Source organism: Hylobates moloch, unplaced genomic scaffold (genome assembly GCF_009828535.3).
Source record: "Hylobates moloch isolate HMO894 unplaced genomic scaffold, HMol_V3 SCAFFOLD_12, whole genome shotgun sequence".
Lineage (NCBI taxonomy): Eukaryota > Metazoa > Chordata > Mammalia > Primates > Hylobatidae > Hylobates > Hylobates moloch.
In genome coordinates this window covers 62,824,759-62,836,992 of record NW_026652287.1, presented here as the reverse complement: position 1 = coordinate 62,836,992, position 12,234 = coordinate 62,824,759, and the positions used below count along the sequence as shown (strand labels likewise).

The window sequence follows — 12,234 nt, the reverse complement described above, 5'->3', positions numbered from 1 at the left end:
AGATTCTCATAAGGAGCACACAGCCTAGGTCCTTCGCATGCGCAGTTCACAATAGGTTTCATGCTCCTGTGAGAATCGAGGTGGGACTCAGATGGTAATGCTCCCTCGCCTCTGCTCACCTCCTGCTGTGTGGCCCAGTTCCTAACAGGCCGTGGTATACTGGTCTGTGGCCCAGGGGTTGGGGACCCCTGATCTATTCTGTCCTAGGATCTCCAGCCTTCTGAAAAGACGCTCAAAGGGAGCTCTCTGCATTTAAAGGCAGCTGTTGGGCTGAGTGTGATGTAATCCCAGTGCTTTGAGAGGCCAGTATGGGAGGATCGCTTAAGGCCAAGAGTTCAAGACCAGTCTGGGAAACATAGTGAGATTCCATCCCTACAAAACATTAAAAATTAGCTGCTAATAGTGGCACATGCCTGTAGTCCCAGGTATTTTGGGAATCTAAGGCAGGAGGATGCTTGAGCCCAGGAGGTCAAGGCTACAGTGAGCAGTGATGGCACCACTGCACTTCAGCCTAGACGACAGAACGAGATTCATCTCTACAATAAAAAATAAAAAATTAAACTGGTGCGGTGACGGGCACTTGTAGTTCAGCTATTCGGGAGACAGAGGCGGGAGGATCACTTGAGCCCAGGAGTCTGAGGTTACAATGAGCTATAACTGTGCCACCACACTCTGGCCTGGGTGACAGAGCAAGACCCTGTCTCTACAAAAACAATAAATAAAGTCAAGTATTTAATAACTGTTCTGGCTGGGCACGGTGGCTCACTCCTGTACTCCCAGCACACTGGGAGGCTGGGACAGGCGGATCACTTGAGCTCAGGAGTTTGAGACCAGCCTGGCCAACATAGCGAAACCCTGTCTCTATTAAAATAAAAAATGCAAAAATTAGCCGGGTGTAGTGGTGCACACCTGTAATCCCAGCTACTTGGGAGGCTGAGGCACAAGAATCGCTTGAACCCACGAGGCAGAGGTTGCAGTGAGCCAAGATGACACCACTGCATTCCAGCCTGGGTGACAGAGCAATACCCTGCCTCCATAATAATAATAATAATAATATAATAATAATAATAATAATAAAATAAGTAACTGTTCTTTCCCCACCTGCCCACTTAGAGCTTTCAAGATTTAAACTATATTCACATCCAGGGTCAGCCAAAACCTATTACTTGCTCTACTAGTAATAAATGACAACGACAAAACCCAGAAACAACCTAAAATGTTTGATATTTACCGTTAGAATAGTTTATGTACATGCTTGAAGTGGGAAATACATTAAGCAGTTATAGTCAAAAGATTTAATGAATGGCTTGGGAATCAGACTATTGCGATGTTAGGTGGATTTGAAGTAGTCTGCAGAATTGTGGGGTCTCATCTCTACATTACCTAAATGTCCCCCTGACCCCATCTTCTGTCTCCTCACTCCAGGGGTATTGAGTGATCTCAACAGACTGGCTCCTTCTGTCTGAGATGCACAGTCCAGGAGAAGGAAGGGGATGGGGCTCTCTCAAGGGATTTAAAGCACTGTCCATGGACTCAATGTCCAACCCTCCTGATGCCCCCTCTGTCCTCCCCTGTTGCAGGAATGTTCTTTGTGTTCACCTCTCTCTGAGCATTTTCCTCCTCAGTCCAGTGGTGTGCTGGTAAATGTCTAACAACCAGCTCTCTAGGAAGGAATTTGTATAAATCAGGAGCCCTGATGTGTAGCATTTGCCAATTGCCATGGTGTAAATACTCCCAGCATGGCCAATTTCAAGCTATAAATATGGGGCCACTGAACTGAGCTGGAAAGAAATGGGTATAACCAGTTCTTGCAAGCTGGGATAAGCTGGCTCCACACACCACTGCCTGAGTCCCACTGTTCCAAAGGAGGGGTTTATCATCCTCTCAAGTTAACTGGTCTTCCCTTTGTTTAAGCAAAGACACACTTGGAGGCCAGAACAGGACATGTTCAATCTAGTCCTGCACCATGTCCTGAACCACCATCATCATCATCTTCCCAGATCCCAGGAGCTGACCCTACCCAGACTCTGTCCACACCATGGTGGTTTTTTGTTTGCTTGTTTTTTGTTTTGAGATGGAGTTTCACTCTTGTTGCCCAGGCTGGAGTGCAATGGCGTGATATCGGCTCACCGCAACTACTGCAACCTCCACCTCCCAGGTTCAAGTGATTCTCCTGCCTCAGCTTCCAAAGTAGCTGGAATTACAGGCATCCACAACCATGCCTGGCTAACTTTTGTGTGTGTGTGTCTCTCTCGCTCTCTCTCTCTCTATATATATATGTGTGTGTGTGTGTATGTATGTATGTGTGTGTATATATATATATATATATATATATATATATATATACATATTTTTCTTTTTTTTTAGTAGGGACGGGGTTTCACCATGTTGGCCAGGCTGGTCTCGAACTCCTGACCTCAGATGATCCACCCGCCTCGGCCTCCCAGAGTGCTGGGATTACAGGCGTGAGCCACTATGCCCCACCTACAATGGTGATTTTTTAAGGAGCCCCCCCATGCCCTTCCTTGTAATCTAGCTTCCATCAGACCTCCTTAGTTGTCTGTACTGTATGGACCCCAGGTATTGACAGAATTCAGGGGTTTTCTTATGGAGTCCTGGGCCACTTGTCAATCAGCTGTGAGTGGATAATGGGTTATGAGGGGAGGGGAATGGCAGCCAAACGCCACATGAAGTTTCTGGGACCCACACTTTTTCTCCTTAGCCTATGACAGTTTTTACCCTTGTCGAATTTCCAGCACCAGTCTCTCACCTGAAGCACACACACCTTTCCGGCTCAGCTCCTGGGGACCACTCCTCCCACACACAGCACCAGGCTCAAGATGCACGTTCTGTCCTATCCACTGGGAGGGATTTTTCCATCCCCTCTTCTCTGAGCACCCGCCCTGTGTGCTGCCGCGCTGAGAGGCAGCTTCCAGGAGCTCTAAGAGTCATAGAAACCAACCTCATACTCAAAAATGTAATACCAGGCTGGGCACCCAAGGGAATTTTTTCATCCCCTCTTCTCTGAGGCCCCACTCTTTCTGCCAGATTGAGTCTAACTTCAATCTCTCCTGGTCCTGTTATCCCCTTTAGGCCTCTCTGAGGATGCAAGAAGATTCAAAGCGTTGATCATTGAAGCCATGGATAGATTGGGGAACCAATCTAAGAATTAAGGCTAAGACATGATACTTGCAGCTTGCTTCCTTCCTGTCTCCATGGGGGTTTTTGTTTTTTGTTGTTGGTCTTTGACGTGTGTGTGTGTGTGTGTGTGTAACATGATCCCACTCTGTCATCCAGGCTGGAGTGCAGTGATGCGATCATGGCTCAGCTCACTGCAGCTTCAAACTCCTGGTTTCCAGTGATCCTCCCACCTCAGCCTCCAGGTTAGCTAGGACTACAGGCACATGCCACCATGCCAAACTAATTTTTTTTTTTTGTATTTTTTTTTTTTTCGTAGAGTGAGGTTTCACCACATTGCCCAGACAAATTCCTGGACTCAAGCAATCCTCCTGCCTTGACCTCCCTAAGTGCTGGGATTACAGGTGCAAACCACTGCATCTGGCAAAGGCCTTCTTTTCTTGTCTTGAAGCCTTACCACGCACACAGGAATGGGAATTTCTGCCCAAACTTTGTACCATGGTAAAAACCCCAGCCAATCTACAGCTCAATGGGGAGGACCTATTTGGGGATGCCCAGATTAATGGAGCTTTTGATATTATTTTTTTGAGACAGGGTCTCACTCTCTTGGCCAGGCTGCAGTGCTGTGATCATACCTCAGCCTCAACTTCCTGGCTTAAGTGATCCTCCCACCTGAGCCTCTCAAGTAGCTGGGACCACAGACACATGCCACCATGCCTGGCTAATTTTTTATTTTTTGTAGTGATAGGGTCTCACTATGTTGCCCAGGCTGGTCTTGAACTCCTGGGCTCAAATGATCCTCCTGCCTCAGCCTCCCAAGGTGCTAGGATTACAGGCATGAGCCACGATGCCCAACCTGGCATTACGCTTTTCAGTATGAGGTTGGTGTTTATGACTTCCAAACCTCCTGGAAGCTGCTGCTATAACCAACTGGGACATCTGCTTCTCGGTGTGGCAGCACACAGGGTGTGGGTACTCAGATCTCCAACTCACCACCTACTGCTGTCAAAATGACATGAGGAGTTGGGTTTTCATGCATACCAGTCTTTAGTTCATTGTGCTTTCAAAGGTTTCTACCCAGGCTGGCAACAGTGGTAACGTTTTCCACCGAGGGCAGCACTGCACAGGGCAGGGATGCAATTTGTGTTGACAGAATGGCTGAATGACATCGCCTGCACAGTACCTAAATTTCCTGAGATTGGTTGATCTGAGAATCAAAGTAAACCATTGAAAGACTCTAAAGTGCAAAGCCTGAGGACCTTCTCAGACGCTGTATGTTCTGGTAAAGCTTTTGCTGAGAATCTTCCCTGATCTGTGAGTCATCACTTGTTGCTAGACTTAAAATTGTTAAACTGGCATGAGTCAGAGACATTTAGCAAAACTTCCTAAAATGTTACTTTACCAGGAGATAATTGTCTTCAAAACATAGCCAAACTACACAGTCGTGTTGTAGCCCTGTAGTTCAACTGTTGATTTTTAATTTTTTTAGTTTTGAGTTCTAAAATTTCTCAAATAAGCTTTTGGATGCAATGTGTTTTGAATTGGATGCAGGAAAAAGAAAATGTTCCTTCTGTGAGCAGAATGCAAATAATGTGTTCCCAGTGTGAAATAAAAATACTTCTCTAAATATATCCTCTCTCAAAACGGACCTCAGGAATACTGCTTTAAAATGCAAACAAACAGGAGGTCCTCCCTACATCTATCTACATGTCGCAATGAATAGAAACATCTGCTGACATTTTTTCTTCTCTGATCTTTTTGGGTTTTCTTTACTTTTCACATTTTTATTTATTCATGTATTTATTTTTTTGAGACAGTCTCACTCTGTCACCCAGGCTGGAGCGCAATGACACCATTTCAGCTGACTGCAACCTCTGCCTCCCGGGTTCAAGCAACTCACATGCCTCAGCCTCCCAAGTAGCTGGGATTACAGGTGTGCACCACCACACCGAGCTAATTTTTCTATTTTTTTTAGTAGAGATGGGGTTTCACCACGTTGGCCAGACTGGTCTTGAACTCCTGGCCTCAAGCAATCTATCTGCCTCGGCCTCCCAAAGTGCTGGGATTACAGGCATTGGCCACCTCACCTGGCCCACATTTTTGTTTTTTGTATATTACAAAAGGCTGGTAAGCAGCTTACATTTGTGCATGTTCCTTGGGTGTAGGCCAAGTCCACGTCAGACATGTATGCCATTGATGGACAATTTTCAGGAACATCTATTATCAACTAAATGCTGTCTGACAGCCTCTGAGTGGGGCATTCATCTAGTGGGAACCACCTGGCTTAGTTCTCTGGAGGCTCAAATGAAAGAGAATCCTTCCCAAGTCAAGCCTAGCAACAAGGATGGGTAAAGCTGACTTCAACAGTGTTGAGCCCGGAATCCCACTAGCACTTTCTCTTTCCACCTTGTATGTTTAATAACCTTTATTGCCTTTCTGACTTTAATCATAGGACATACTCAATATAAAACTTGGAAAAGTCAAATAGGCACAAAAGGAAAATAGACTGCCTGTGTATGTATATATGTATTTGTGTGTGTGTGTGTGTGTGTATATATATATATATATTCACTTTTATTATGAAAGTTTTCAAAGCTGAATGGTACAATGAAACACACAGTACCTAGGTTCAATAAATGTTAATTTTGCTATTTTCCTCCCCATCTAGTCTGAGACAGGTGCAGTGGCTCACAACTGTAATCCCAGCACTTTGAGGGAGGCCAAGGAGGGAAGATCGCTTGAGCCCAGGACTTTGACCAGCCTGGGCAACAGCAAAACCCCCTCTACAAAAAATTGAAAAAATTAGCCAGGCGTGGTGGCATAACACCTGCAGTCCCAGCTACGTGGTAGGCTGAGGGAGGAGGGTCGCTTGAGTCCAGGAGTTTGAGGCTGCACTGAGCCATGATACCACTCTACTCCAGCCTGGGCACCAGAGCGAGTCCAACTCAAAAAAAAAAAGTTGCTGGTATTGAAGCTTTGCCCGTAATACACTAAAAAGAACATAATTACAATCACATTATCGTACTGAAGAAAACAATTCTATATTACCTATATTTGTTCCATTTTCAAATTTCCAGTTGTTACAAGAATTGTTATAGTCATTTATTTTGTTGAACTAGGATGCAAAAAAAATTATTCATACATTGTATTGGGTTGTCTCTTAAATGTCTTTTAACCCAGAATGCCTACTCCTTCCTTTTTTGAAATGACACTTGCCGAAGAGCCCTGGCAGTTACAGAATATCACACATATTCTGCTCACCTGATTGTTTCTGAATGTTAACTTGTTCCTCTACCCTCTCTCCATTTCCTGTCAGCTGGAGGTCTAGATGCGTGGTTAGATTCCAGTCAACAATTTCTTGGTGAGATACTGCTGTGTTCTTGATATCATCTTAGGAAGCACAGAAACATCAGGCCGTCCCATAAGTGACACTAGGTTTGATCAATTGATTATGGTGGTGGCAGTCAGATCTGTCCATTGTGAAGATTGGTGTTTTCCAAATTAGGCGTGGTGGCTCACACCGGTAGTCCCAGCTACTTGGCGGGGCTGAGGTGGGAAGATCACTTGAGCCTGAGAAGTCGAGGCTGCAGTGATCGTATCACTGCACTCCGGCCCGGGGGACAGAGCGAGACCCTGTCTCTAAAATAAATAAAGATGTTTTCCTTTTGCAAGTGACCTGTGCAGCAACATTTGAGTGTTGTGCTAAAATTCTGTTCCTCAGCAGCCTTTTACCTGAAAGGTTTTGGCATCCAGTGATCTTTGCCTAGTCAGTTATCTCATTAATGAGTTAAAATGTTGAAACCTCTCATGGCACATGCTGAGTAGCCAGTAGTCTTTAGGACAATGGATTCTCTAGGTAAACTTGTCACCACACTGTTCCCAGTGAGGCTGGAAGACAGTTTGTCAACACCATATTTCAGGCTGGAGGTGAAAAGAAGCTGTTGAGGAAACTCCCTTTGCAAGCCCTACTCCCAGCTCCCAGCTGGTGAGACAAATTACATGGAAAAACCATGAATACAACACAAGATCTGAAGTGTCTCCACCCTCTAGGGATCTGGGGAAAGCCTGGATATGCTTTGGTTCACTGTCTAGTTGTACAGGATCCCTGCAACTAGTAGTCAGACCTGCTTTCCTAACAAACCTGCTGAAAAAGGTAGCAATAGTTAATGCAAAGATGAAAAACACTGGTCTGCCAAATTAGAAACAACTCCGCAGACCTAACTAGCACTTATCATCATGCACTATACATTCAAATAGGAAAGAACAAAAGAACATACACAAAATATCAGAAACACATTGTTAACTGTGTCTACAAAGCAGGGTAAGGACAGGGCACGCAGCTCAGGGCCTGTAATCCCAGTACTTGGCAACGCCAAGGTGGGAGGATTGCTTGAGGCCAGGAGTTGGAGACAAGCCTGGGCAACGTTGAGACCCTGTCTGCACAAAAGAAGTTTTAAAAATTAGCTGGGCATGGTGGTGAGCTCCTGTAGTTCCAAGGACTTAGGAGGCTGGGGAGGGAGAATTGCTTGAAGCCAGGAGGTCAAGACTGCAGTGACCTATGATGGCACCACTGCAAAAATAAAGGCAGGCAGGATGATGTGTAAAGAATGGACAGAATTTCAAAATCAAATTTCTAGAGAACTTTTCAGAATACAAAGTTTGAAGAGTGAGATGGCATCCTAAGATATTTCATTTTATATTACATAGTTCTGTTAAGTTTCAAATTATTTTCTGGAGGAAAATTAAACACCTTCTGAAAACCTAAAGGCAGATGAAGCTCACAGGTGAAAGTCACTCCACTCTGGGGCTCCAGAAGGCTGAGTCTTAGTCAACATGACTTTTCTTTTTTCTTTTCAGAGACAGGGTCTCATTCTGTCACCCAGTCTGAAGTACAGTGGTACAATCTTGGCTCACTGCAAACCCCGCCTCCCAGGCTCAAGTGATCCTCCTCCATCAGCCTCCCGAATAGCTGGGGCTACAGGCAAGTGCCACCACGCTCAGCTATTTTTTGTATTTTTTGTAGAGATGGGGTTTTGCCACGTTGCCCAGGCTGGTCTCAAACTCCTGGGCTCAAACGATCCTCCTGCCTCAGCCTCTCAAAGTGCTAGGCTTATGGGTGTGAGCCACCACACCCAGTCTTCAACATGGTTTCTCTGAAAGCTCTGGTTACATGCTGAATTTACAAATGGTGGAAAACAAGGAGTAATGGTTAATAAGCTGAATGGTACAGTATGAATTACACAAAGTAGAACAATACATGAATTAGACATTTAAAATTTAGTTGAAATATAAAAGAAATTATTGCCAGAAACACAAAGGGCACATGAATACAATAGGGGAAACAGCTTAATGGGTTTCTGTTCTCTGAAAACTCAAGGCCCATCTCTGAGTGATAAGAGTACCCTAAGAGGCAAAGCCCTCTGAGGTCTGGGACCAGGAAGACAGTGCTACTCCACCTACTGGTGGTGTGGCACTATCTGTAGGCTGGAATTGGGCTGGGGATGGTACATTCAAAATGGACTTTGGTAAACTAGGGGACAACCCAGACAAACACTGCAAAACGGGGGGAGGACTCCCTCTCCAGCATCTCAAATCCAAGGCTCCAAGTTACTGGGTTTGGGCAAAGTCACACTTTCTCAACAAAGGCCAACTGCTGACAATCCAAATTTTAAAAACACTGCCATTAGGCCAGGCACAGTGGCTCACGCCTGTAATCCCAGCACTTTGGGAGGCTGAGGGAGGCGGACCACGAGGTCAGGAGTTCGAGACCAGCCTGGCCAACAATAGTGAAACCCCATCTCTACTAAAAATACAAAAAAATTAGCTGAGTGTGGTGGTGGGCGCCTGTAATCCCAGCTACGGGGGAGGCTGAGACAGAAGAATCACTTGAACCTGGGAGGCGGAGGTTGCAGTGAGCCGGGATTGCACCACTGCACTCCAGGCCAGATGACAGTGTGAGGCTTCATCTCAAAAACAAACAAAAAACCCACTGCCATTAAATGCTTTCTTTTATTTACTTATTTTTTAGAGACAGGATCTTGCTGTTACCCAGACTGACCTTGAACTTCTGGGCTCCAGCCATCCTCCTGCCTCAGCCTCCTGAGTAGCTGGAACACAGATGTGCACCACCACCACACGCACAAAGAGCTTTTAGAAAGTACTCTTCCTACCTGTGAAGTCTCAAGAAAAAAGAAAAGAAAGTACTCATCTTTGGCAAACAGTGGAGATCTTCCGAACCTTTTTTGAGATGGAGTTCCACTCGTTGCCCTGGCTGGAGTGCAATAGCACAATCTTGGCTCACTGCAACCTCTGCCTCCCGGGTTCAAGCAATTCTCCTGCCTTAGCCTCCGGAGTAGCTGGAATTACAGGTGCCTGCCACCAGGCCTGGCTAATTTTTTTTTTTTTTAGTAGAGATGGGGTTTCACCATGTTGGCCAGGTTGGTCTTGAACTACTGACCTCAGGTGATCCACCTGCCTCAGCCTTCCAAAGTGCTGGGATTACAGGTGTGAGCCACCGTGCCCGGCTGAGTTCTTTTTTTAATGGAAAGAATTTGGCATTCCTGCAGTAGATATAAGGCAGCAGAAACAGAAACTGTGCAGGCATGTGTAACAAGAATGCAGATGCCATTTATTTGGTCCATAAGTATAGTCGTTATTTGAGTTTTACAAAACATCGAATATAAATAACCTGAAACTGTAACAATACACAAAAATTGGCTTCTTACACAGACATACCAGGCAGTACAAACTGAAAACTTGAGTAAATTAACATTGTTTTACATTAATATACATAGTGCCATTTTACATTTAAAAACAAGTTTCAATGCATAGCACTTGATACTTCTTTGAATCTGTTTCAATCAGTTAAGAGTATGAAAATGGTTAGATCTAGGCTAAAAATAATTCTTCTTCTAGCCAAAAATAAAGGCATAATATTTATAACCAGGTATCAACTTTACTAAACCACAATATTTTGAAACTATTAATGATACCTAAGGGTATTTACATTAAAAAGGCAACATGCATTGTGTTGTTTTATCTCATGACTGGTTATGCACACACTTTGTTCAAAGGGTTTTTAAAACTATATTCCTACTTTCAATACAGCATACTGCAATGTGTCTAACAGTTCTAGCAAAATGAATGCTTTCAAAGGGAGCAGAATCATTTTCAAGTCACTGGTGTCAATTTTTTCCCTTTGGAACAAAGGACATAACAATCTGGTTCTGCCCAGATAAACTAAATAGTAAGAGGGTTCTGTTTAGAGGCATTTCTGTTCAATCTAATGCTATGACATCATCAAGCTCTTCCTTCTGTTCTATACGTGACCTCTTTGCACTGAGATTCTCTTTCTCATCTAATTTCCTCTTGCGGCTTCTCTCTTCTTCACTGACATTGGCATTATTTGAAGAATCTTCTTCATCCGAATCAACTATGAGAACATCATCTTGCTCTTGAGCTTATTTCAGAAAAAAGAAAATGAGTAAAAGCATGGGAGTTACTTGTGCTCACCAGTATTTTCTATAAGTGAAAGCTGACTTCTAATATACACCAAACAAGAATGGCTGCATTTTGACTTTACACATTACGTATTTACATACTGTTTTAAATGTTTTATATGATAAGAACCTATTTATATTCTAATCAAAACAAAATATTGTGACAAGCATTATGTAACTCAAAGGACTCATACACATCCTTGACTCTACCTCTACATTCTCCAATAGAAAAGCAGAGGGTACATATTCTAATAATGGTAGTAGTGGTAACAATAACAACAATACAGCACTTACAATGTGCCAGGAACTGTTCTGAGCACTGTGCATATGACAACTCATTTAATCATCACAACCCTATAAAGAAGATCACATGATTATCTGCTTTCCAGGAAAGGAAACTCAGTGAATGACTTCCCAAGCTTACATAGTAGCAGAGGATGAAGCCAGGAACCATCCCCAATGCAGAACTGATACTAAAGGTGGTTTTATCTCCTCGTCCAACAAAATCAAAGGCAGAATACCTATCTTACTCATGGCTGTAACCTTGGAAACCTACCCACAGTAGAGAATCAATAAATGTACATTTCAAATTATGATTTTGGAAAATCTACCGGATAGTCTCTTCCTTTTCAAAGGAGGATGATGGACCTTTCTAATTTCAGTGAGGGGAAAAAAAACAGGTTATGAACCAATGACCCAGGCCATAATCTGAATGTTCGTCTCCAAAATTCTCAAGAGAACACTAGAGCCAAGAGTAAACATATTCCAAAGAATGCCACAGACATAGGGTCAAAGAAATGAAAACAAAGAAGTAAAAATTTGGTAACCTTTAGTTTCCTAACTAAAGGAAGAAAGGGAGAGAAGTAAATATTCAAATCAGAATACAGTAAAGAATCAGTTATTTGGAAAAATACCAAGCACCAGCACTGAAAATCCAGGGGAAAGGACTATATCCAAGTCATACTGGTGACAAGGAAACCCTAACATGCCTAAATTCCATACTTACCAAGCACCTGTTCACTCAAAATAGTCAGATGCATGGATTTATTGCTCCTTAAAACAAGCATACAAAACCCCAACCTGCTACTACATAAGCTGACTTTGCGCACTAGTAAACTATCATTTCAAACTGTAAAAACAAATTAACAAAAAATAACAAAGTGTTCCTATTTTCTGTAAGAAATTTCTGTAAGAATTTCCCCCAGTCTTAAATGACTTTTTGTTTGTTTTGAGCCCGAAGTCTCGCTCTGTCACCCAGGCTGGATGGAGTGTAGTGGCGCGATCCCAGCTCACTGCAACCTCCGCCTCCTGCCTCAGCCTCCCAAGTAGCTGGGACTACAGACATATGCCGCCACGCCCGGCTAATTTTTTGTATTATTAGTACAGATGGGGTTTCACTGTGTTGCCCAGGTTAGTGTCCAACTCCTGAGCTCAGGCGATCTGCCCGCCTCGGCCTCCCAAAGTGTTGGGATTACAGGCGTGAGCCACCATGCCTGGCCTTAAATGACTTTTTTTTTTTTTTTTTTTTGAGACATGGTCTTGCTGTTGCCCAGGCTGCAGTGCAGTGTCGAACTCCTGGGTTCAAGCGAACCACTTC

The 12,234-nt window shown here is 43.9% G+C and overlaps 1 protein-coding gene across 3 annotated transcripts in view; it reads right to left on the bottom strand.

Moving 5' to 3' along the window:
* Positions 1–9,745: 9,745 nt before the first annotated feature.
* UBA2 (ubiquitin like modifier activating enzyme 2) overlaps positions 9,746–12,234 on the bottom strand; it is a 43,848-nt gene continuing 41,359 nt past the window's right edge. For all 3 annotated transcript variants that reach the window (XM_032170424.2, XM_032170423.2, XM_058425547.1), the window contains one exon: positions 9,746–10,597. In XM_032170424.2, coding sequence (XP_032026315.1) covers positions 10,416–10,597 — 182 coding nt within the window. In that variant the 3' untranslated portion in view covers positions 9,746–10,415. The remainder of the gene's footprint in view (positions 10,598–12,234) is intronic.